The 27,515-nt window shown below is 47.0% G+C and overlaps 1 protein-coding gene across 1 annotated transcript in view; it reads left to right on the top strand.

The window, feature by feature from the left end:
- The window catches only part of LOC119395618 (ribonuclease ZC3H12A), a 310,368-nt gene that overhangs the window by 187,004 nt on the left and 95,849 nt on the right, over window positions 1–27,515 (top strand). The window contains exons 4-5 of the mRNA XM_037662598.2: window positions 20,566–20,705; window positions 21,206–21,440. Of these exons, the coding sequence (XP_037518526.1) occupies window positions 20,566–20,705; window positions 21,206–21,440 (375 nt within the window). The remainder of the gene's footprint in view (window positions 1–20,565; window positions 20,706–21,205; window positions 21,441–27,515) is intronic.

A 27,515-nucleotide genomic window follows, 5' to 3' on the forward strand; every position in this document is an offset into this window, starting at 1 on the left:
GCGGAAAGCGCAGCACACTCACAGCGAAAGCTCGAAGAGCGGCATTTCTAGAGCCCGTTATAAACTCTCTTGTGGCTACTAATACAACTACACTAGCAACGTACCCACTACGCCCCACCAAATACGCCACAAATCAAATTTTTTGAAGTTGGGAAGCGCCCACCACGACATTATCGTCATTCTGCGGAGAAGCGAGGTACCATCTGTAAGGCATTATGTGCAGTTTCTTGATGCGACGGCTGATGGCGATGAAGAATTATGACTGAGCCTTTTGTAATGCGTTGGAAGCTTTAAAGGACCCACTAGTTACGTAATTCGCATTGTGTGAAGCCCGGTCGTTATTCCACTCTCCCACCACGCTTCATAACATATGCTAACGTGAGAAAGAGATAGAGAGAGGGAATTAACTTTATTGAGATTCTGAGGAAATGGATCATGGGAGCCTTATGGGCTTCCTGGGCAACCAATAGAAGGGCATTGCGAGGAACCCACTGGGCTATAAATCATAATTTTTGTGAAGAAGGGAAGAAGCCACTATGCAATTTTTCCTCATTCTGCGGAGAACCGTGGTACCCGCTAAATACCTGTAGGACATTATGTCCACTTCGGTGATGCTGTGGCTATGGACGATGAAGAATTATGGCAGAACCCTTGGGTTGGAAGCATTCAACAACCCACTCGTTGCGCAATTCACATTGTGTGACGCCTGGTTACAGAATTCGCGTTGTGTGACACTTGGTTGTTATTTCACGCTTCTAGCACACTACATTACGTATGTTAATGTGGTTCCTTCCCGACATGAAGCGTATATAGGGTCTTTTTGCAAATCAGTTCCAAGCACCGGCATGGCTCTGAGGTAAAATACTGGGCTCCCACGCAGAGGACCCAGGTTCGAACCTCGTTCCACCTTGGGAATTTTTCATTTCGTTTTTTTTTTTCTTATTTCGAGCGATAGTGGTTACGGACACCGGCGGCGGCGGACAACTACGGCGCCAAAAACGGCCCTTGTTGTGATCTCATAACAGCTTTCGCTGTAAAATGAAGAAGGCAACAGTTAGCCCAACAAATAGCCGACGACGTCAGCGGAGCTGAAACACACGATCCCCACATGCTGTAGGGAAGTGAAATCGGGCATGTAGGGAAGAAGAAGAATGATAATAAAATGAAGAAGAACGAGACGCACCTTAGGGTAAGCTGCGTTCCGACGCAGCTTACCCTAACGCTTACCCTTCACTGTGTCGGAACGCCGAGCTGCGTTACGACGCAGTGAAGCTGAAACACCGCCCCCAGGTGAAAATGTGTAACTGGGAATCCAACTGGTTTCAACTGGTATCAACTGGGATCAAATGGTTCCAGTTGGGATACAACTGGTCCCAGTTGATTTCAGTTGCAACTGATTCCAGTTAGCAGCTGGTCCCAGTTAAAACTCAACTGGTCCCAGTTGATTCCAGTTGCAACTGGTCCCACTTACAACTCAACTGGCCACCAACGGGAACCATGACCAGTTGAAGTGGAAGCAGCTGGTCCCAGTTGGAAACCATAACCAGTTAAATTGGAAGCAAGTGGTCCCAGTTGTGCCCTAACTGGAAGTGTGACCAGTTGTCCTGGTTGTGCGATTCTTCAAAGTGAAAGAAGAAAGAAAATTGAACTCGAACGTATACGCAGAATTGCTGTACTTGAGCGAACGGGTTTTATCCAAGAGCTTTTTGTGTCCTACTCACACCGAATCACTGGCCTAGTAATATTCCTAGGGGCTGGCATTAAAACAGAGGACAATGAGGGAATAAGAAAATAGCATCTCATGGTTTACGAATGGTTTATCTTTTCTTGTTAACACATCATCCTCTTCGCGTTGTTTAAACCCCATTACAATAATATAAACAGTCTTCCCTCACCTGATATATGTATTTTTTTAAATCATATTATCATGGATTATTCCGTCACGCAAATGCGCAACACAGTGCACTCAAACGTACGCTTGTTTTAGCATCAATCAGTACATTCAACTAATATTACATTTTACGTAATATTAAAAAGCTGTTGTCAATCTTTTTACGTCCATCACAGTGACAATATGCGCAACCGAAGCGGGCCCGATTGATGTCGGGGTGTTAACCGATTGACGTCGGGGTGTAAATATTGCCGTTGTCTCGCTGAGAGCATGCAATGCTTAACAGTCTTGTGTGCAGCACAGTGGTTACTTCCGTACGAGAACGAAAAATTGAGTAGTGCCAAGAGCTACCACAGCTGAGACTGCCGACATGCTGCTGATGCTGCCGACACAAACCGTTGCACAAACGCAGCCTCTCTACATCGACAGCCGTCACATTAGTTCCGTATCTCATACGCCCAAACATTGAACGAAACAAAACATAAAGATTACACATAAAATAAACTGAAATGAATTATTTCGTGCCAATTCCGCATTAGTTAATGAAAGAAAGAAACTGGATAACAAAGAAAGAAAATTTAGAAGCACATGCGATGCTAGTTTCGTACACCACACGGGACGAGGGCTAGCTACCAAGCGGTGGTCCGTGGACGCGCTGGCGGCGCTGCTTAGTTGTGCTGTTTTTCAAAAGGAACGTGCAGTCATGGCGTGCGTAAATTAGATTTTGTCGAATTAGTGTTCGACAGTTTCACCTCTGGAAGACGCAAGACTGACTTCAGGCGAACACCGGAGAATAAGTGGATATATGGATCAATTGTCTGCGAAATGCTGCGCTGCCTGCCTTGTCCGCGATGCAGCCGTTTGAAGGTAATTATATCACTTTTGCTTCGAGTGCTAGTTGTTCAATATCCTAGGGAAGATGCAAGGCAGAGTTTGTTGAGACGATGAAACTTTTCATTGTAAACAAATGCTAGCTCGGTACTGCTCTGTCACATGTTTGTTTATGGGTTTGTGTGGAGTGCTCGCAAATTTGCTGCCATTTGTTTTGGAGCATCACAGAAAACGAGTGTCGTGCAATACTTGTGCTTTGAACAGCGTGCTAAATAACTATGAAGTATACTCGTGCAAATTTGTAACTCTGTCCGTGAGTTCCAAGGATAGCGCAAAGGGCCCGTATTCGCACTCTAAATGAATATTCCTGGACCTGTTGCATGTGTAGGCATATGAATTCGAGTAAAAATAAAGGTGTTTATTAAATGCAAAGCATTTCTTAGCGAACCTCTGGCACTTTGAGCGTTTCTATCTACGTATCTATCTATCTATCTATCTAGCCGCCTACGTCTGGGCGCTCTCATGATCGCCTCCTTAACTTGGTATAGACCAAATTTGCATGAGGGTAAGAGGATTTGACGAATATGACTGCCGGGTCATGACATAAATAACTTTAAAATCCTGTCGTGTACTTCGTCAAACCCTTTCCACTAGACACGTGTGGCACATACCCGTTTACCATGGGCCGCTGTGTACGGGTATGCGCCACAGGTGATTGACAGATTATGTCTACCCAGGAACGGCGAGAAGAGACATTCGTAACTTAAATGCTAGAGAGTTAAGTTAAACCAACATCGGCAGCGTTGACACAACGAATGGAAATAATGAAAATTAGGATCCCAGCAGGAATTGAACCCAAGCACTCTGCGTGGCAATCAGGTGTTCTACCACTGAGCCACGCCAGGTCTATAAATTGGTTTGGAAAAACAGCCTACGCAGGCGTAATATCGGGGCAACGTCAATTGTGGTTGTGGTGCTGACTATCTAATTTTACAAGAAAGCAATAAACACTACATGATACTCCTACGATGTGTACTTCTACGATACGGGCGTCATATCAGATTGACGTCTGTAGTTCCAGTGTTGGCTCCGCTTTTATAGCAGTCTAATAAATATTACGTTTGTATTCCTATGATTCAGCAAGCTATATTGAAGCATTGCTCGACCCCGGAGGAATACAATAACGAAAGTTACATATGATATCCACAACACCGCATCGTAAAGTGCACTTCGTCCACCAGAACGACGAAGTGTCCTCTTCATTTCTTAAGAGGCTGGGCGATGGCCTCATGCTGACCGAGAATAATGTCTGATTGATTGACAGCCATTTGTAGAATAGGCTACGCAGGCTACATGCGCCCAGGTAGTCTACGAATAGGACAAACACCATTCACTGATGTTGGTCTACGTAGCACTATCCAGGCCTACCAGCCTCGACGGCCTAATTTGTCGAGGAAATGACCGAGGCATACTTCAATACATATGGACCCCTCTTCACCACGGTCACGACCGGATTCTATAACAAGTCATGACCAGCTGCTGGTGCTCACTGATCACGGTGATGATGCCCTTGTTCAAGAACCGTCAAGAACTTCTTGCACACATGCACACGGGTTCGTGAAACACGCGTGCGTTCTCAGGACACGTATAAGCACTACATATCAGCTTACCGCTTGTGGTGTTGGTAATACCCACGTTGTCATTGGCAGCGTTACCCAACCGTAAACAACTGCTTATATAACACATATGCAACTGTTCAACATATATATGTGTGCGTATAAAATATATACAAATCTTTAGCGTCATTTTGTAACGTGTCGCTCAGTAAAAAATGTTATGCCACAGTCACCTACGCGCCGCATGCTTCGCATAACATCGACTCCCACGGTACGTGGGATCTGCCGAATTTTAAAAATTTTTTTTGCCTCTCATATATAAACTCGACTTAAAAATTCGGTATAGATCAGCCCATCCTCTGCAGATGGTGTTTGTAGTGTGATTTTTAAGAAGGTAGGTCAGCTGCGTATATCTGTAAATTGATATGACTGTTCTGAGACATGCATGGAACATGTTACCTCTTATTTTGCAGCTAGGTCATTTCATTGGTCACGGATGAATGGCACAGATTCATCAGCTGCGCTGCCCGAAACTTCAGTATATTGGTTGAGAAAATACAGCACTGCATTAAAGCCGAGCGGAGGAAATCTTTGCACTGAATGTGCAACCACAGTGCTGGTTCAAACCAGCTACAGCAGGAAATGCCTATATAGAGCTGTGTAATATTTTTTGTGTAATATCAATAAGTCATGATCATCTTCTACACTTAACATGGAGTGTCAAGTGTTCCTTTGGAGTGTTTGATGTGCTCAGAATGAACATTATTTGCACGTTCAAGATTGTTTGACCTAGCTGGAATGCATGCATGCACTTTTGGGCACCGACAGGGAATGGGACCAGTTCACAACTGGGAAAGCATTTCCAACTGGTTGCAGCTTCCAACTGGGAAAGCATTTCCAACTGGTTCCAGCTTCCAACTGGGAATGCATTCCCCACTGGTCCCAGTCGCCAACTGGGAATGTATTCCCAACTGGTCCCAGTTACACATTTTCACCTGGACATGCCCGGTTTCAGGCTTGGCACCACTAGTGCCTCATCAAAGAAATCTCTCAAAACGATGTGGCAAATTACCTCGGCCAGGCCCTTCTTCTTCTGTCTCTCATTGCCCATTAGCAGCGATCTTGCTGTGGGAAACACCGGCGCACACTGCGTGTTTCGCCCCCTCCCCAGGTTTCACGTTAGTGGAGCTGAAACACCCTTCCCCGCGATGGCTCCGCTCCGGCTTTTTACAGACTGGCCAAGGTACACAAGCCTGATGTACCGATGCGGCCAATCGTGGATTACAGACGGTCACCACTTCTTAGCCTTCTAAAGTACTTGCACCGCATCATATCGCCACTTGTGGGATGCGGTCCAACACACTTACGCAACTCGTCCGACTTCATTAACAAAGTGCACGATCTCAAGCTTGACGATGGCGACACTATGGTGTCGTTCGACGTTACGTCCTTGTTTACGTGTGTCCCAATTGATGTCGCTGTCGAAGCATGCTCTACTGCCCTCCAAGACGACGCGCCGCTTCCCCAGAGGACACCGGTTGAGGCATGCTTGCGCAAGCTCCTGCAGTTCTGTCTCGAAAATACGTACTTCGTTTTTCAGGACGCATATGGGTGCCTCTCTCTTGGTCACCCCTGCAAACTTAACGATGGACTCAGTCGAACGCCGGGCTATCGCAGCATTCATGCCTCAAAAAAGAATTTTTCTTCTGTACACACACGTCCCACGTTTTTGCGTTTTTGTCACGCCCAAACTCAATTGAACCGGCCATAAATTTCATAGTTGAACTGGAGAAGGATCGTTGCCTTCCATTCCTTGACGTTTCGGTGCAGCGTGAAGGGACAGGATTTCGTTTTAACATGTATCGAAAGGCTACACACACAGGACGCTACCTAAAATTCACTTCAATTCATCCTGCTTGCCACAAACGCTCCGTCGCTTCCTCACTCATACAACATGCACAACAAACTTGTAGCTCTTCAGACGACTTGCCTAACCTAACCTAATTCCTAACCTAACCTAACCTAACCTGGACCTGGAATTGGTGCATGCTGAACTTTCAGGTAACGGCTACCCTGCTTCGTTTGTTAATTCTGTGCGCCAATTATCCCGTCCGCCTATTACTGCCTCCTCCCTGCTTGCTCCCTGTAAACGTGCCGCGATATCGTATGCTCCCGGAACCAGTGATGCCTTAGCACGCGTGCTCCGTTCCTATGATGTACACGTGTCGCATGTGCCGGTAAAAAAGCTGAAAAGTGTACTGACAAAGGTGAGGGACAAGCTTCCTAAAGACAAGTTCCCAGGCGTCGTGTACAATATTCCCTGTGCAGACCGTGTGTACATCGGCGAGACAGGCGATTTCCAAAGGCGCCTGAAGGAACACTGTTATGACATTAAAAAAGAAAAAGTGTCTTCAAATGCACTCGCCGAGCATTCTGTGTCAAAGGGACATGACATTGACTGGGCCAGTGCGCATGTGCTAGCCACTGAAAGAAATCTAACCTCGCAACTTCATCTCGAGTCATTACTAATCCAAACCACTGATATCACTCTAAATCGCAATGACGGCACCCTTCCTTCTGTTTATGCACGCTGTTTGCACCATCTATTTGCACGTACACAGGCGTCCACTGTTAAAGGGAACATCGGAGCGTGTGGCGGCAGCTCCGCGCCACCGCCGGCCAGCGGCTGCAACAAGTTTTGCGCAGACGCAGTGAGCACTGTGCCCGGTGCTCTTTCGCCGCGTCAGCGGTTCGCTTCGCGACGATTCGCAGCGCGGAAGCAGACGGCAGCAGACGACGAAAGAGCACGACTCAAAGCGCGCACTGCGCCTGCGCAAAACTCGTTGCAGCCGCTGGCCGGCGGTGGCGCCGAGCTGCCGCCACACGCTCCGGTGTTCCCTTTAACAGTGGACGCCTGTGTACGTAGTCAACCCCCATTCTTTCAGTAACACTTCTTTTGGGCCTAGGTGCTTCATAATCCTATAAGTACATTTACAGCGCAAATGCAAAGACGCACCACAAAGAAAGAAACGACACACACAAGCGCTGACTATCAATTGACTTTATTTCGGCGATTGTCGTTTGTGTCGTTTCGTTCTTTGTGGTGCGTCTTTGCGTTTGCACTGTAAATGTACTCCCCATTCTTTGATTGCTTCATGTGTGAACAAGGCCCCCGTACGGGAGCCGAAACGGCTTTGTTATTTCTAAGTGTTTTTGGTCGGCGTCTTCTCACTTTTGACCATGATTGTTCCCAACCAGACGAGGTTTCGTCGAACTCTGGATTTCACACCCTTCCGTACTTGCTTCGCCCCTCCCCAGTTTTTTCACTGCTCCCTAGAGCGGGTTTTCGGCTTACAATGTCCTAGCCATATGCAGCTCTGCTGTAAATCGAGTTAATTATGTAGTCCCCCGTTTAACGCACTTGTGCACATTTCCGCGGAAGCTCGACTTAATACGGATACCCATCTTCCAGGCAAGCCGGCGCATGCGCAAACGATAGTCTGGAAGCACTGCGAGAATGCTCTTGCTGCAGCGCAGAGACGCCTCAGGGGGAGGGAAGGGCTGGTCCTGTTTCATCTGTCTCGTCCTTGTAGTTGTTTTCGCGCTGTTCTTTACTATAAATGTGTACCAACAAGCTCAAGTTCACACGCTTCTCAAGGGAAGGGTGTGTTGGAGGAGGTTGGGTTTTAGAGGCTAGCTAAGCGACGTCATGTTGCGCCCAGCAATACAATCGATTGAGAAAAAGAAGCTGGCTTTCGTCTTCGAGTCTTCTTAAAGGGGTACTGACACAGATATTTTCAGTTGTTGTTTTTTTGCGTCAAATGAAAGGTCAAGCCCTCAAGAGCCTAGAAAAGGTAAAAGCGCGAGTGCGCCTTGAAAAAGAAATTACAGTATGTTTTTAAAAGCTAGTTTCGGTTCCTCTGTACCCTGACATCACTTCTCGTCACGTGCTGGCACAATACGTAGTGATGTTTCCACAGCCGCTCTGCACCGTGGCTCCGTTGGTGAACGGAACAGCACATGAACGGAACTATTTTTATTTGACCTGATTTCAGTAAACTGGCCGTATATGATCTTTACTGGCCGCTTGATGGAGCTAGTTTGAATACATAAGTTAGCTTAAGCAGCGTTTGCCACATAAGAAACTCGGAGAATCGTTACACATGTGTCACGTACGTGCTTTCTCGTGCCACTGCAACAAATATCTGGATAAGAGAATCTTCTTAATGACAGTGTACTAGTTCGTCGTTTTTCGCACAGTACTATAGCACAGTACTATGCACGTGACAGTATGTTTTTAAAAGCAAGAGCCCGGGCGCACTTTTCTATTAGTTTCGAATTTCTGAGGGCATGATAGAAGTAGGGCATTTTTTCTCAGTTCCTGATGACAATTTGCCTTTAATGTCTCGACGCGTGCGTTGGAAATTGTGGCTTTTATTTTCCCTTCTCTGTTAACCTCCTCCTTCATCTGTTAGCAGAATGATGGAAAAGTTGTCGTCGCTTGCGCCTGCTTCATTACAACAACATGCTCGCTCTCAGCCGTTATCGAGTTTTCGCTTGTCTCGTATTAATGCATATGACAAAATTCTCTTTTTCTCATTTTTTGCAGGTGGTACTTACTTTAGATGTTTAGAAACGAGCACTACAGTACCAATCAAATTATGACTTCTCTATTGATGGGGTTACCGTATTTTCCGGTGTATAAGACGCACCTTTTTTCCTAGATTTTCGCTGGTGCGTCTTATACAACGGTGCGTCTTATATACGCAAAAAGTCACTTCTGCGAGACCAATTTGTTTGTATTTAATTTATGAGTACGATAAACAGAGCTCGAGAGCATTCGTAAAAATATATCTAATTTTGTTTTAACAATGAAGCGGCTGCGACCTTAGATGTCAGCTACTTGCTGTTCAAGCAGCGCGGCGACCACGGAGATTACGGCCGCAATAAAAGTCACCACTGTCGCGTGCCCCATTGTACTGTTTGAATTGTTTGTTCTTAAACGAAGAATTAAACCCACAGACCTGAGGCAATAAATAAAAAAGAGCACCACAACGGTCCATTGTAACGTTGTAGCGCCCACAATATCAGTTACAAAAGCGAAAGTACCACTTCATTATTATCATCATCAGTTTTCGTGTGAGACGTCGCTGCAGTCCAGCAGTAGTCGCAGCTTCCGGTCGCCATTTACGTTTTGTATGCGTGTGTAGGTGGTATCCGACGATCGTGTGATAACCGTGCGGCGCGTTCGTTGTTTATGTGTTCTCGCCAAGTCTGGTAATGCCCTAAAGGTATGGTAGCCACCATAGTACAGGCAGTGCCAACGATGTGCTTCAAGGTGCTTACAATGCTGCGTAAAAGTTACTCAGAGGCTGACGACGGCAACCCAGCGATGCTGCCAACCGAGGCGGAAGAACTTTTGACAGTGCGCCGGAGGATGTGGCTTCAAATCCAGTAGACTAAATAGTGGTTTTCTGCGCCTTAATAAAACTGCTGCTTACAGATATTCAGTGCCGTGCGCGACTACGCATTTCGCAATCAATGTACCCTGCGTGGGTCATTGTGTTTTATCATGTCGACTGAGTTAAAAATAGATGCGTCTTATACAAAGGTGCGTCTTATATATGATTTTTTCTTTCACAAGTCGTAAAAAGTAGGGGGTGCGTCTTATACAAAGGTGCGACTTATACACCGGAAAATACGGTACTTGTTTTTTTCGTATGAATACAGATACTAGATGTCAAAATATTTTACGTTTTTTATTTTCCTTGGAGACTGTAAGGACCGAGTGGTAGTTCGTCACGTTTGCGAGCGCTCTTTACCTCTGTTGTCTCGTCCCTTCCTAATCGTTCTTGCGCTGTAAACCTTTTTGAAATGAATCCACACCAACTTGCCCAAGCATCAACCCTTGCAAACGTTTGCGAGTGCGTGGCTCAACGGAACAGGCGACAAGAGAATACGCACGACTAAGTTTCAATAAACATTTATGGGGACGAGGGATTCTAGGGACGATGACGGAGAACAAGCACAGAGATAAACACACATAAATTAATACGAACGTCCTAACCGCGGAATGTCCGATCGAGGGTACAAAAAAAAAAACATCTCACAACTTGTAGATGTCGTTGTCTTGCGGAGGGTCAGTCCCCGTGCGGCGACGAGTCTTGTCGAAGGCGAGCCCAAGCACGCAGGTGACACGTCCCGTGTGCTTCACAGCAGGAAGACAAGGCCTCCGTAAGGCCTCCCGCTTGATCACGGCCTTGCGCCGTCCCAGGTGGCGACTGTGTTCAGGAACTCGTGACGCCTGCCCGCCGACACAGCAGGAGCCTCACCCGGTACCGGTAGCCTCAGGCAGGTAGCTCGGCTCCCCAGGTCTCACCGAGAACAGGCAGGAGGAGCTCCCCGGACAGCGCCCTGGTCCGGCACGTCCTCGCTGGAGCCAACGCCCGAACCACCAGGCAAGCACCAGTCCTCGCTGAGCACGGCCACGACGAACTTCTCGGACAGCGCCCTGGTCCGGCGTGTCCTACGGCTAGCTTCGCTCAGCCGTCTGCGCGTTCCACACGCGCCTCTCTTCTTTCTCGTCTTCTTTTCTCTTGTGCTGCCGCCGCGCGTGCCACCTGTCCCTGGCTCGCCTTCATGTCGCCGTCGTCTTCACCCTCACAATTCCGCACAAACATCTCAAAATTACACCAAAAATTCCCAAACATATAAATTTCTTTCAGAAATTCCCTTCATTCATTACAATTATCCCCCCACTCAAGAAAGTTGTTCGGCACAACAACTTTTCCACGATCATGAAGTCCAACAACACAATAATGCTATTTACATGAAGTCGCACATGTTTTGCGATAGTTCTGAGCAAATGTCAGCACACCTTTGTTCGAAAGGACCCTATCGGTGATGGGGTTGGATTTCCCTTTCCTCATATCTCTTGAGGAGGTTAGCGTGAAATAAGCTAACTCGCGAACCCAGGTCTACTAGATAATCCCAGTCGTTGCGTCTCTCGACGACTGTAAAGGGACCTTTCCATGTGAGGAGTAGCCTATTTTTCTCCGATGGAAGGAGCAGCAACACTCTATCGCCTGCATACAGCTCTCGAGGTCTTTTCGTTCTGTCATCATACTTCTTTTGTGAAGCTTTTGCTTTCTGGACCTCTTCTTGGGCAATCTTGCAGGTGTTCTGCAACCTCTCTTGTAGCTTGGTGACATATTCGTATATCGTCTTGGTCTCAGCATCGAGGTTGTCGCTTGTCCACAGTTCCTTGAGGATGGACATTGGGCCACGTACAAATCTTCCGTTCAGGAGGTCAAATGGTGAAAAGCCAAGGCTCGCTTGTGGGACCTCACGATAAGCAAAGAGTAGTGGAGCCAAGTACCTGTCCCATTGTTTAGGGCACTCCTGACACATTCGCCGAATCATCTGTTTGAGGGTCCCATTGAATTTTTCCACAAGCCCATTCGCCATGGGATGGTACGGCGTAGTGGGGAGTTGTCTAAACGACATTAATCGTCCCAGTTCTTGCATCAGACGAGATGTAAATGGCTTGCCACAGTCACTCACGATTTCCCGTGGGACTCCAACGCGAGCGAACATTTCTAGTAGCGCTTCTGCTACTCGCTCCGTTTCAATGCTTGGCAAGGCTACCGCATCAGGGTAGCGCGTGGCAACGTCTATCATGGTTAAGACGTATCTATTTCCTTTTTCCGAAGTTGGGGACAGAGGACCGATAAGATCAATCGCAACTCGATGAAATGGGGTTTCGATTTTGGGCATATTACCCAGATCAACGCGACCCACGAGGTGCTTCGGCACTGTTCGTTCACACAGGTCACACGACTTTACAAAGCGTGTGACATCCGCTTGTACTCTCGGCCAATAAAACTCTTCAAGGACACGGTCTACTGTCCTCTTTTGGCCCTGATGTCCAGCGAGCAATCCCTCGTGTGCCATCTTCATTACTGTGGCCTGTAGCTTCTTCGGAACCACCAGTTGTTTGAAGTGTCGCTGTTCCGCAGTCTGGTAATGCCGGAAAAGGATGCCATGGACCAGCACGAACTTGGTAGTAGCTCGTTTCTTGGACGTTGTAGTTTGGTCCAATGCCTGGAAACAAGCCTCCAGTGTCTGATCCGTGCTCTGCAATTGCCAAAGTTCTTCCCGGCTGACGTTTAAGGGGTCAACATGCGGGGCAGGTAATTTTTGCAGTTTTCCCGTCTTTCCTGCAGCGGCCGTCACTTCCTCACTCCGTACTTTAGGCTCTGTCTCTGTATTCTTGGCTTCCTCTTTCGATGAGTTGGCTTGCTTGGAATCATGATCCGCCATTGGGGCAGCACCTTCGATGTTGCCAAGGATAACCTCGTACAGAGGGTTCTCCATGCAAACAGCACGAGCAACTCCCCTGAAAAACGGTGAATCAATAAATACGTCGGCCTCTGGCAGACACTTTTCTGACCGGTCTAGTAAGCGTATAATGCGTGTGTTGCCAGTTAGCTTGGTGTCGGGAACCAGTGACCGTTTTACTACAACCGTGTTGCAGCCAGTATCTCGGAGGACAGTCGCCAAGTTCCCTTCAAGACGACCCGTGACCGTCGGCATCTTTTCCAGCGCTCCACAGCACGTTGTACTGCTTTGAGCAGCGTCAAGCACGTCATCACTGTTGCGTGCACCTTGTTGCGGAGGCTTCAGTTTTTCCGGGTCACTCTGCACCTCATGTCTTAGAAGTGTGCATGAAGCTTCACCATGTCTGCCAGAGCCGGTGGGACACATATCGGCGCTGTGACCTGTCTTCTTGCATTTCCAGCATGGTGGCTTCGGTGCCCTCGTTCTGGTCCAGCAGTCGGAAGCTTTATGTCCCGGCTTGCTGCAGAGGAAGCAGAGAGGTTTTCCCTTGCTTGCTGTTGTCGCAGCTGCTTTATAATGGCCAGGCGGCTTTTCCTTCTCTTCTCTGGTTTCTTTGCCTTTAGCCAGATTAAGGATGCCTTGAGCTTCCAAGTACTGGTCGGCTGTCGTGGCCAGTGTATCTATGTTATGACACGCTCTTTCCTTCAGAAAGATCGCCAACTTTTCCTCGCAGCTGCCTAGAAACTGCTCCGACACGATCTTGTCTCGCAGCGCTTCATACGTCTTCGGTGTCTTGGCTAACTCTTGCCAATGGTCAAAATATCCTAGAAGACGCCCAGCAAACTGCCGTGCGGTCTCAGCATTTTCAGGCTTGGCATCCCGAAACTTTACACGGTATCCTTCTTCCGTGTAGCGGAACCGCTGCAGCAAGGTCTGCTTGAGCTTGGCATAATCGGTAGCGTCTTCCGCGGACATCCGACCTACTGCCGTTAGTGCTTCGCCCGTCAGACAAAGACTCAAAGACAAGGCCCACTTGTCTTGTGGCCAACCTTGACTAGACGCTACTCTCTCAAACCTCTGTATATAAGCATCTAGTTCATCCCTCTCCTCGTTATAGGGAGGGATAATCTTATGGGGGCTGCGAAAACCCTGACCACTACCTGTCTCGCTACCTACGGTTCTCGGACTCGACCGCTCTGCCTCTAACACACGCCTTCGTTCTTCAAGGAGCGCCCGTTCCGCCTCTATACGCGCCAACTCTCGCGCGTGTTCCTCCTGCGCCGCTACCCTCGCTTCTTCGCGCTCCTTAGCTCGCTGATCCCTCATATCCTTCTGTTCTGCACTAACCCATGCCTGCAAGGCCTCTCCACTGAGTCCCATCTCCTTCCCTAACTCAACGAGCGTTCTCTTTTCGTCCATTGCCGCCCACCACACACAAGCAACGTGAGGCTCTAAGGTGTACGGAAGAGCTTGGTCCTGTCTCGCGGACGCCAGAAAATTGTAAGGACCGAGTGGTAGTTCGTCACGTTTGCGAGTGCGTGGCTCAACGGAACAGGCGACAAGAGAATACGCACGACTAAGTTTCAATAAACATTTATGGGGACGAGGGATTCTAGGGACGATGACGGAGAACAAGCACAGAGATAAACACACATAAATTAATACGAACGTCCTAACCGCGGAATGTCCGATCGAAGGTACAAAAAAAAAACATCTCACAACTTGTAGATGTCGTTGTCTTGCGGAGGGTCAGTCCCCGTGCGGCGACGAGTCTTGTCGAAGGCGAGCCCAAGCACGCAGGTGACACGTCCCGTGTGCTTCACAGCAGGAAGACAAGGCCTCCGTAAGGCCTCCCGCTTGATCACGGCCTTGCGCCGTCCCAAGTGGCGACTGTGTTCAGGAACTCGTGACGCCTGCCCGCCGACACAGCAGGAGCCTCACCCGGTACCGGTAGCCTCAGGCAGGTAGCTCGGCTCCCCAGGTCTCACCGAGAACAGGCAGGAGGAGCTCCCCGGACAGCGCCCTGGTCCGGCACGTCCTCGCTGGAGCCAACGCCCGAACCACCAGGCAAGCACCAGTCCTCGCTGAGCACGGCCACGACGAACTTCTCGGACAGCGCCCTGGTCCGGCGTGTCCTACGGCTAGCTTCGCTCAGCCGTCTGCGCGTTCCACACGCGCCTCTCTTCTTTCTCGTCTTCTTTTCTCTTGTGCTGCCACCGCGCGTGCCACCTGTCCCTGGCTCGCCTTCATGTCGCCGTCGTCTTCACCCTCACAATTCCGCACAAACATCTCAAAATTACACCAAAAATTCCCAAACATATAAATTTCTTTCAGAAATTCCCTTCATTCATTACAGAGACCTTAAACAAAACAAAAGGTGACAAAACTTATTAAAGCAGTTGCGAACTTCTGCGAGTGTCTGTGTGTGTTGGCATTGTCAACAAATCGCACCGTGGGGCGCCCGAGCCGTTTCGGCCAATCATGGTCGCACCATATGTGGACGCCATACGCGTGCTCTCCATAGCTGTGTGCATTATTTCTTCTGTTAAAGGTTACAGCATGCTACCGCTATTTGTGTAGCATACCTTTAGGTAGTTCTCACTTAACTGATTTTAACCTTTCCCATTGTTCTTTTGTGCAGTGTTTGAACATATATACTGCCACTATATATTTATAGGGAACTCACAATTGCTATCTTTGCTCTGTATCTTGTTTCATTACTTAGCTCTGTGATTATACTCTTCTATCAAATTGTAATATATCATGGGAGCACCGTCTGTGCAACTGATTTCTTGTTGTCACTTTTGCGCATTTAGTGCGTGTGAACAAACAGCTGTGCGTTTGAGATAAACCCTTGTAGCCAGTGAGCTTAAATATAAGTACATGCTCTGTTGCTGCTCGAGTCATCTCACCTATATACAAAAGTCTACATACGAGCTAGCTTTATCATTATCATCAGCCTGTCTACGTCCACTGCAAGGCAAAGGCCTCTCCCATGTTTCGCCAATCAACCCGGTCCTGTGCTTTCTGCTGCCACATTATACCTACAAACTTCTTAATCTCATCTACCCACCTAATTTTCTGTCTCCCCCTCACGCGTTTGCCATCTCTTGGAATCCAGTCAGTTACCCCTAATGACCACCGGTTATCCTCCCGACGTGCTACGTGCCCGGCCCATATCCATTTCTTCTTCTTGATTTCAACTATGATATCCTTAACCCCCGTTTCTTCCCTGACCCACTCTGCTCTCTTCCTGTCTCTTAGGTTACACCTATCATTTTCCTATCCATCGCTCGCTGCGTCGTCCTCAAGTTAAGTTGAACCCTCTTTGTAAGTCTCCAGGTTTCTGCTCCGTAGGTAAGTACCGGTCAGATGCAGCTGTTATATACCTTCCTCTTGAGGGATAGTGGTAGACTACCATTCATGATTTGATAATGCTTGCCGTTTGAGCCCCATCCCATCCTTACTCGCATGGTTCGGCTCCGCGGTTACTACCTGTCCTAAGTAGACGTACTCCTTTACAACTTCCATTGTCTCGCCACCTATCGCAAAGCGCTGTTCTCTGCCAAGATTGTTCCACATTACTTTAGTTTTATTCATATTAATTTTCAGACCTACTCTTCTACTTTCCGTATCCAGTTAAGTAATCATGAGCTGTAATTCGTCTCCCGCGTTACTCATCAATGTAATGTCATCAGCGAATTGCAGGTTACTGAGATACTCTCCATTAACTCTTATCCCTAATTCTTCCCAATCTAGGGCCCTGAAAACCTCCTGTAAACACTCGGTGAATAGCATTGGAGAATTCGTGTCTCCCTGCCGTACGCCCTTCTTTATTGGGATTCTGTCGCTTTCTTTATGGAGGACTATAGTGGCTGTGGATCCGCTGTAGATTTCTTCCATTATGCTTATATAGGCTTCGTCGATGCCCTGATTCCGCAGTGCCTGCATGACTGCTGATGTCTCCACTGACTCAAATGCCTTCTCGTAATCTATGAAGGCTATGTATAAGGGTTTGTTGTATTCAGCGCATTTCTCTATCACCTGATTGATAGTATGAATATGGTCTATTGTTGAGAATCCTGTACGAAATCCTGCCTGGTCCCTTGGTTGATTGAACTCTAATGTCGTATTAATTCTGTTAGCAATTACTTTTGTAAATAGTTTGTAGACAATGGACAGTAAGCTGATTGGCCTGTAATTTTTCAAGTCCTTGACGTCCCCTTTCTTATGGATCAAGATGATGTTGGCACTCTTCAAAGATTCTGGTATCCTCCCCGTCGAGAGACACTTCGTATACAGGGTGGCCAGTTTTTCTAACATAATCTCCCCACCGTCTTTCAACATTAATGGACTAGCTCTGAGAGGGAAAGTACAGGAATTCAGAGTTTCACTTCAAAATAGGTACGCGGCTTTAACCGAGGAAACCGACCTTAGCGTTGACGCAATGAATGATAATCTGACTAGTATCATTAAGGAGTGTGCAGTGGAAGTCGGGGGTACAGTCGTCGTTAGACAGGACACTGGTAAGCTATCCCAAGAGACGAAAAACCTCGTTAAGATACGTCAAGCCATGAAAGCCTCAAATGCAACAGAAAAATAGAGCTGGCGGAGCTTTCGAAGTTAAGAAAGTATAATATGGAGAGAATTGAGCATGCTCTAAAGAACGGAAGAAGCCTCAAAGCTATGAAGACAAACCTGTGCATAGGCAAAAATCAGATGTATGCATTAAGGGACAAGGAAGGCAAGGTCACAACCAATATGGATAGAATAGTTGAGGTAGCGGAAAAGTTTTACAGAGATCTGTACAGCAGCCGAGACAGTCAGGATGATAACGTAAGAAGCAGTAATATCCCAGAGGAATCTGACATCCCACCAATGTTGACAGGAGAAGTAAAGAAAGCCCTAAAGGGAATGCAAAGAGGCAAAGCCGCTGGTGAGGATCAGGTAACATCAGACCTGTTGAAAGACGAGCTAGCTTATTACAATCTTTAAAATCCAGGCAGTTGTGATCTCCACACGAGACTTGCGTGTTTTTCATGGCCGTTCCTGCAATTTCACTTGTGACACATAATAAAATATTGTCGCTGTACTTGTGCCTCCCGCATCATCACCTGCCGGCAGCCGCCCCCGAATGTGTACCAGAAAGGGAGTGCATTTTCGGGGGAGCGGTACGAGAAAGCTAGGATCATGAGAAACGTAAACAAGGCAAGGAGAGGGGGCATAAATAATTAGAAAAGGGGCATTACAACCCGGATTGTAGAATTGAGATTCTATTCCTACTTTTCAAGACTTACACGGTGCTCATTGAATATCCGCTTTGAAGAACAGATTTCTGGGACCTCCTTAAAGCAGGATTATAGAACCGCTTGAAATGTACTGCCGGGCATTAGCGGAGAAATACAACCGATACAGTCAGATGAACGGATTTCAAAAACCCGTCGGAAGACGTTCGTCTCGTTTTGGCCAGTCCGCTCCGTAGCAGTTTTAAATCGCTTTTGTTAGCTGGGAAAGTGCAGCATGTCTTTCTTTGTGCCCTTTCCCTCTACAAGTATGTCTTTTAAGGCCTTAAATGCCTCATCAAACGACCGGCGGTGGCGTCAATAAGCCTGTGTGGCATGCTGCGAGGATCACGTCCGGGCCTTCAGGTGTCAGTGTACCACCGTGGAAACGATGATACCGCACCTTCTAAGCCTCTTTTTTTTCGTCGATTTTATTTGTAAGACTGCAGATCAGTACGCAAAAAACTGTTTCTAATTTAATTTAGGCTGTCAGAAGCGTGTATAGCGTGAACCAAAAAACCAACAGTCGCGCCGCACTGATGGTCGTGAAAGGCACGTGCGGATATGTTCATATCAATTACCATAGGCGTGCGCAGGGTTCCCCTTCAGGGGGGGGGGGAAGGTTTGTTTGTCGCCCCCTCCCTATTATGTCAATATGTGGGGCTGACTTTGCACCCCCCCCCCCTCGTGCGCATGCCTATGTCAATTACAGACAGTTTGCCGAATACTGTGAACAAAGTGGTGCGACATCTTGAGAAGGGCCCGGGGTTTAGCGGTATACCTTTATTACACCAGCGAAGACTTCATGGAGTTCGATGTATGTATCGTCCAGCGCTGGACAGCTTTTGTGCTCCGGACATCTGTGGTGGGGCCATGCGTAGTACATGCCTTCCTTGCATATAAACGCATATGCACCAGCTTGTAGCCAGGAATATTTTTCGGGGGGGGGGGGCACTTGCTGAAAGCTTTGACTATTTGAGAAAAACGCCCATTTTCATGATTTATTTGCGATAAACAACATGTGTCATCAAAATTTCGGGCGCCCCCCCTCCCCCCCTGGCTACGGGCCTGACTGGTATACATGCTAAAAGGCTACTTACGTATGCTGTATTTTATGCAAACATCGATGAGGTTGCGATAAAATGGTTTATTGGAGCAAGTTTGTGTGATCAGCGTTGTCATTTCGCTCGATCGGCCTATATGCGGCAGCACTTACCTACTAAAGTAAGTATGCAAGATGTTTCTTAGTTTCCAATGAATAATTTACTACAATGTGCATTATGGAAATGAGAGAAATTCAGGGAGGGGGAGAGGGGGCTGCCAGAGCGAGCGGGGGACGAAGCAGACGACGACGGCATCTTCTAGCTGCTACGCGGAACGCCAGCCGCCATATCAAAGGGCCCTTGTGCTTTTGAAACACAATTCGTATGACGTAGCGCACCACGACAGGGACAGAGAAGAGGGCCGCGTACACACAGTCTCTCTCCCTGTCGTGGTGTGCTATGCCATACGAATTATGATTCCCAAGCAACTAGCCCAGCAACATGCCTTAGCAAGTTTTGAAACACATTTCATTTTATACACAGCGATATATTATACAAACAATACTCATTAGAACTAACAGACACTAATGCCTGTTAGTTCTAATTAATATTGTGTCTAACAAAGAAAAACGAGCCCTTAAAAGTCATCTTCTTTCCTACAAATAATACTCATAGTTCATCAAACTAAATTGCATGTGAAAGATAACAAAAGCTTTTCTGTTGAGAGCAAGATAACATTTTTCATTGTTTGTGCAACTACCGTTAGGCGGCACTACCATTGCGTCCAAATTTTCGTCCCCATTGGCTCTATGGGCATGTCACTCCCTTGCCGGTGTCCTGCGGCGTCGGGCACAGCACGAGTGATGCAAAAAATCATCATGTGGTGACGTCACCACATAGCGTCATCGTGACGTCACAAATTCTGGCGTGACGTCACACGGTGCTGTCTTCATAGCTTTCGGAGGGTGGCGGGGCAGGATCAACACATCGACTGATAAAAATATCGCCTTTTCCATTGGCATTATCCTTATAACATTGTTGCATAGATGCATGGTGCATCAACGCCAAGCCAGGATAATGCATTGTGCATTATCCTGCCTTGGTGTTTTGGCATTTTCAGTGTGTGAGAAGTGCGACTCATGCGTGTAAAAAAAAGAAGCGTAATCTCAAGACCTTCCTGGTGGATAGACATAAACATTACACGAGTTGCATAAGATGTAAGTAAACCTAATAGTGCAGTCGACCACAAAATAATTTCCTGTTGAGTCTCCTACTGTCAAGCACAAAAAGCTGCGCATTGTAAGTAGCATCCATTTTGGCAATGTAGAAAAGATATGCAGTCAGGATGATCAGTGAGCGAGTTCTCATTATGAAACGGCATGAAATGCTGTTTCAGTGCTGGCTTGTGACATTTGCTTCGAGCATCTAATGCTCACTCATGGCTACTCCTGCTGTTGCCAATTTGTATATTTGCTTTGCTAGCACACCACCAGCTGTGTGCGTGTTGTTTTGTGAGCTGACATGATTATACATAGCGGTTCTACACAATTTCTTTTTCTCAGTCATGGAAACAAGGAAGTGTTCTCATGCCGAGGCATCAAGTTGGCAGTGGACTGGTTCCGAGACAGGGGCCACACCAACATCAGCGTCTTCGTCCCGAGTTGGCGAAAGGAAGCCTCACGTGCGGAGACTCCTATTAAGGGTGAGCTTGTTGCTGTCCTCTTCTACAGCACTGATCGAACATAATTTAAAGAGTATCAGCCATCCTTTACAGCTTCCCAAGATGTCTGAGTTTGTTGCATTTATGCTTCAGTGACTTTTGGGACCATACATTTTGTTTAGGGGGTCAGCCCAGTAGAAAGAAGCTTAAAATGTCCCCATCCTGCTTACTCTCTTTTTCTCAACTTGTTTATCAGATTGGCCCAATTGTTAGTTGTATTGTGAAAGGTGCCAACGCGTGTCAGTCAAATCTACAACTTTGTTGCAATGTGATGAAAGCGAACATATTGCACTTTCAGATGTTTTATTTGCATATAATTTATGTTAGGAACAGGCTAGCCTATTTAGTACCAAGTGAAAGCCTACAAGAGAGGCTTTAGGAATGTCCCTGCACAAAGGACGTTGTCCTCATATTTTGCAGAAAAAAGTGAAAACTGGTTAATCTGTTGACCCATTAAATTGATGCTCACATACCCCACACAGACCAAGAGATCCTGCTGCAACTCGAGAAGGAGCGATTGCTGTTCTTCACACCCTCGCGCAACGTGGGTGGCAAGCGTATGGTGTGCTACGAGGACCGCTACATTCTCAAGATGGCTGCACAGACGGGTGGTGTGGTCGTGTCCAACGACAACTATCGGGACCTGGTGGCCGAGAGCCTAGACTTCAAACGTGTTGTTGAAGAGCGCCTGCTTATGTACACATTTGTCAACGACAGGTATGTCAGCCAGTCATGGCAACAAGGAAGTGTAGAGTTTTCCTGTAGAGTTTTTCGCAATTATCAGCAGAGGGAAAGGTAGCGTAGGGTTTTATGTATTGTAATACTAGAAAGTGACTCATATCGGCACCGGTGCAAAATTATGACGCTGAGTTTGTGGGCGTCGAGACACCAACAATGATGTGTTTCCATGCAGATGAATGTGCTCACGATACGCAACAGCACCCTAATGCTAGCACTGCTTGAGATGCATCTGTCGACTCAAGAGTTGAACGAGCAAAGCTTGTTTATTTTCAAAATTCAACTACTTGCGTACAGTTATATTACCAGTCTTCCTTTCTGGTCGTTAAATTTAAAGAAAAAAAAGGTCAACATAGTTTGCACCAACTGTTCTGGTCATAATCTTAGAGGGCCAGTAAGCAACCTCGCAGTCCAAAATTTGTAATGGAGAGATAACTGTGCAATTGTACGATTTGAGCATGCTGCCGCAAGAATTTGGAAATAAGTGCTGTAATAAGAGTGTAATAACAGGGCGTAGAACAACCCGCTTCGGCCAATTTTGTTTTCTCGCTCGGCTTTCCCACCCTTCTTGGCAGCGAAGAGGGCCTTAGTTGTGACTATGCCCACTTGTGCAACGTAGCACGACGTCAGCGATTACGTCATCGGTGCACAGCCAACGAACAAGCAAGGCTTCCTCTGTGTGTCACTTGTGTGGTGAGTAAGTGCAGTGTGAGGCACTGGCGAAGTGAACAAGTATACCACATGAACCCAAGCAGTGATGTCGTTCGGGCAGTACCGCTTGGCTCTACCAAAATGGCAGGAAAATGAAAATGCGCACTGTGTGGCCAAAACTGCATCACAGCAGGGCCAAGGTGCCATTTTGTTGTGCGAAGGACCAATCGACGAAGTCGGTGCTACGCAATATTGCCCATGAGCAAGATTACGTCACTGCGTGGCCGAAAGGACTAGTCGGGCAGGCGCAAGAGAAGGGCGTGGGGATCTTTTGCTTAAGTGGAGCATCTGCGCGGCACACAGCACTGTGATATATTCACAAAATGTGATCACTGCAGCCTTCTTCACAAATAGCAAGCTTGTTTTAGAGGTATAAAAAAAAAAAATACCGGAGCCTGTTTAGTGGCCCTTTAAAAAGGCCCTGTTGCTCAGGTTTTTTTTTTGCCTGAGTCATTCGCACCTGAAAATATTTGTGGTGCTATTTCACACCTGAATGGCACCAGGGTTCCCACAATCTGTTGCACTGCTATCGGCAGCCCTTAGACGAAAAGAAATCATGGGTGCTTGGTTGACAATGGGGATGTAGAACTTCACTTCACTTCACTTCACTTTTATTTGCTTGAAGGCCCCCTCAAGGGGGTTATTACATAAGGGGTGGGTGTACAATTGGGTGACATATATACATAATAATAATATATATACAATTAAACATACACAAAAATTATACATAATAATATGTACATTCATAAAATATACACAATAACCACATTTGCATATAACTGGTAACCACATATAAACATAAGAATAAATTAGTGCTTAAGCTTTTCAGCAAATGATGATGGGCAGGCGATATCAACGATAGAATGAGGCAGGCCATTCGACTCAGTCGATGAACGGCAAAAAAAGGAGGCCGAGAACGTAGTACATAGTGCGGCTGCGTGGACGGGTTACTTGTAAGTGATGCCCAGGGGAAAGACGTGGGGGTGGGGCCAAGATGTATGGTGTCTGATGAAGCGAGCTGTAATAGAACTTGTGAAAAAGGATTAGTGAATCAATGCGGCGCCGGGATGACAATGAATCTAAGCCGGATCGTGCCTTCAGTAGTGATACGCTTGTGTGATAAGAGTACGATGAATGAATGAACCTTGCCACGTGATTTTGGACTGATTCGAGTGCATTGATGAGATATGCTTGATGTGGGGACCATATCGGGGATGCATACTCAAGTTTCAAACGTACAAGTGTTTTAACTGCTAGTAGTTTGACGTGAGGGGGTGCATGACGTGACGTTTTAAGAATCCCAAGGTTCGGTTGGCTGAGGCAGTAATGCGCGACGCATGAACAGACCAATCTAAATCATATGAAAGGGTGACACCAAGGTACTTAAATGAGTTTACTTTTTCTAAGGGAGTATTGCTGATGTTATAGAGTATATAGGAGGGCTGATGGCGGCGAGTGAAACACATCACTTTATTGAGGTTAAGGGTCATGAGCCTGTCGTTACACCAGTGTTGTAGTTTGTTAAGGTCGTCTTGCTGTGATCAGAGTCGTTATTAATTGCGCGATATACGGCACAGTCATCGGCAAACAGACGGATATGAGAAGAGACATGGAGGGGAAGGTCGTTAATGTAAATAAGGAAGAGTAGGGGACCCAGGACACTTCCTTGTGGGACACCAGACGTTACGGGGAGGGGTGCGGATGTACGATTATTGACATGCACTGACTGATGGCGGTTAGAGAGAAATTCAGCAATCCAGTTTAGAATGTTTGGGGGCAAGTTCAACCGGGATATTTTTAGTAATAGCCGTTGATGAGGTAATTTGTCAAGTGCTTTTGCATAATCGAGAAAAATAACGTCAACCTGGGTGTTTCTAGACTCAAGGTTATAATGTGCAAGTCATGGGTGAAGATGGCAAGTTGCGTTTTGCGTGATAAGAATTTGCGAAAGCCATGTTGGGCAGGGTGAAAGAAGTTTGCGGTGTCTAGGAAGTGCATGATTTGGGTGTAGATTACGTGTTCCATTATCTTTCAGGGTACACTTGTAAGGGAGATTGGCCGGTAGTTAAGAGGTGAATTTTTATTTCCTGATTTGTAAATCGGAACGACTTGCCTGCTTTTCCAGTAGGTGGGAATAGGATGATAAAGACTGAGCGAAGATTAGTTTCAAGTAAGATGCTCACACATGTTTTGTATTTTTCAACAGTTTAGAATTGAGACCGTCTACCCCGGATGCTGACGATAACTTTAGTTTTTATAGGATTAGCATTATGCCATGTTCGGCGAATTCGATGGGTGGCATGGCAGACTGTAAATGTGCAGGCGGTAACGGACCGGGAGTGGCAGGTTCAGTAATAAAGACAGATGAAAACGCGACGTTAAACGCATCGGCACACTCTTGGTCAGTGATCACTAAGTCATTGCGATCTGTGAGGATGATAGTTTCAGGTACCTTGGGTTGCAAGATTTGCCAGAATTTTTGGGGGTTGTTATTTAGTACACTGGGTAGGGTATCATGGAAAAAGGAGCATTTTCCGCGACTAACAGCTAAGAGGTAGTCTTTCTCTGCCTCATAATATTTGCTCCACATCACAGGAGAATTGTGTTGTTTTGCGGAGCAGAATAGCCTTTTCTTCTTGTTTTTTAGGGTTCCTAACTTTTTTTGTGAACCATGGTTTATGATGATTGGCCCGGACAGTTATAACAGGAATATGTTTAGAAGCAAGTTCACTAAGCTTGCTATGAAATATCGACCAATTATCTTGAAGTGTGCGGTTGTGGAATTCGGAACAGAAGATAGGGTAGTGAACTCTGAAAGAATAAGCGCTAAAATTGACGAGCACACAAAGAGGAGAACAGACAAAGGACTGGCGCTACTAACAACTGTTTATTTTCGTCACACCCACCTAGTTTAAATACATATAATCATGGTGTCGCGCGTGCGCAACTTCACATTGGAACATAGAGCACAAGAAATCAAGTGTAATACAAAAAAAAAAACCAAAATGCGATAACACCTGCCATAAAACAAGAAGCGAGTTACAACTGCGCATGTCAAAGGGAGCCTTGCGGAAATTCAAATTCGGAAGCATGCAAGGATATCGAAGCCTCACTTATACAAGCGCCATCATTCTTTTTGATAAAAAACGCTTCTAAAGCGAGCCGAGTGTCTCGGAAAATCGGCTCGCACCCACATGCAGAAATGTGCGCGACCAGATGCGCATACTTGTCCTCTTTCCTTTTTGCACTTAGTGCGTGCTCCTTAAGTCGGTCATTGACGTATCTTTCGGATTGGCCGATGTACATTTTCCCACAGGACATGGGAATAGAGTAAACAACTCCAACAGAGCATTCGACGAAAGGAACCTCGTTTGCTTTGAGCGCAAATTCGAGGGCAAAGTTTCTGCAGTTTATTAGGGGCAGAAAACACCAGAGGCACTTCATGCCGGTTTGCCACCTTCTTGAGACCGTGCGACAGGGTGTGCACGTATGGCATGACCAGTGGTCTCCCATTCAACCCCCGATCCCCTACCCTTTCTGTTCCGTGTTTGACTCTTTGCAAGAGCGACTCGGCGACTGCTACGATGACCTGCGAAGGGTAGCCTGCCGCCAAAAGGCGGGACACTTGCCAATTAAAGCTTTCCTGCATGAAGAGCAGCCTCTGCCTTTTAGGGGCGAAGCCCCTTAAAGCGGCACCCGTTCGTCCCCGTCGTAGTGCGTAACCAGTCTTAACGCTAGTACCAGATCTTGACCTCCAAGGTGGTGCCGGTGGGAGATTTCTCCTGTGCGTTGTTGAACAATAAAAACTTCGCAGCGTGCGCGTTAACTAAAAGCCGAATTCTTCTGTCTCTCATTCCCCATTAGCAGCCATTGGCATGTTCCAGTAGGAAACGTTAGTAGAAGTGTAAGTGTTAGCTAAAAGCCGACTTCTTCTGTCTCTCATTGCCATTAGCAGCCATTGTTTACCTCCAAGGTAGTGCCTGGTGAGATTTCTCCTGTGCGTGATTAAACAATAAAAATTTTGTTCAAAACGCCGTTGATTGATGAAATAAACCAACGAAAGACGCCAGATGTTTTCTAAAAGCAAAACGGAAAGACGCCAGATGTTTCTAAAGCAATGGTTTTCTAAACAATGAAAATTCACAGCGTACATGTAAAATTAAAGTGAGCTGCAACTCGTCATAACTCATCGAACCTTTAGTATAAACGCGCCCGATCTCACGTAGGTGATGATGTACTGGGCAGAATTCACGGAAGATTCACGGTTTACCGATGAACCTCCGCAGCTTCGCCCACTCATCATCATTCACTCCGTGGATATGCTGTGATTTTTTCCTTGCGGTCTGTGCTGGCGTAAGTAGACAGCACTTGGCGTCGAAATTCCTCCCACGTAGAAAAAGAGGACTCATGGTTCTCAAACCATGTCTTTGCAAAGTCTTCCAAAACAAAGTACACGCGACGAAGCTTCTCCCTCTCGTCCCATCCATTCAAGTTCGCCACGTGCTCTCTCGAAGAGGTCCAACCAGTCGTCCACGTCTTCAGACGAGTCGCCATGGAATACTGGCGGCTTGTGCGGTTGATTGACGACCACTTGTGACGGTGTTGCCTGACTAGTCATAGTGGCGGCATCCGTCGTCTGAGTTCCCCTTGGCGTGAAGTTTTCATCAGAAGTCCCGAGCGCGTGACGCATGCGAGCCAGGTCCGACCAGGTGCGCGTGCCACTATGGTCTTTGCGCGGCACGACAATAGGCTTCCCAAGCAACGCTTAGCGGCGCTGCTGCTCTTGACAGGCAGCGCCATCTCTGGCAAAAAAAGAGAAACTGGGGTGTAAGCAGCGAGCGTTTTCCCTTCTCTCCACCGCGTTGCCGCTCGCTTCTGTGCACGTGCAGAGCTCTCGCGGCGCCTCACAATGTACCGCCTGCAGTGCGGGTTCAAAAAGATCTCACAGCTGGACAAGCACTTCCGAAAAGCGAACTAGATAAAAGGAGAAAGGCTCGTCAATCACGTTAACGGTGAAGAGCAGACGATCGACGACAACGACGCCCGACTCAAAGCGAAATGCATTTCCCAAGTCGCGATTACACCGTGTAGGACGTATACCTCGAGGTAAGTCTCATTCTGTTATGTTAAAGATGAGTAATGGTCCACATGCATTCCGAAATGAAGCCGTACACGCTATGGATGTTCTGCGGTGTGGACTACGAATCATATGATTGTTGTTTTGATATGGCATGCTTAACAGTAGCAGCCGTGTACTTTCGTGAACAAACGTTTGCGGCGTGCGAAAAAAAGAAATAACACGGCCATGGCCCTGTTTCCTGAGAAGGTTTGAGTTAAGTCCTC

The sequence above is a fragment of the Rhipicephalus sanguineus genome, chromosome 6 (genome assembly GCF_013339695.2).
Source record: "Rhipicephalus sanguineus isolate Rsan-2018 chromosome 6, BIME_Rsan_1.4, whole genome shotgun sequence".
NCBI classification, from domain to species: domain Eukaryota; kingdom Metazoa; phylum Arthropoda; class Arachnida; order Ixodida; family Ixodidae; genus Rhipicephalus; species Rhipicephalus sanguineus.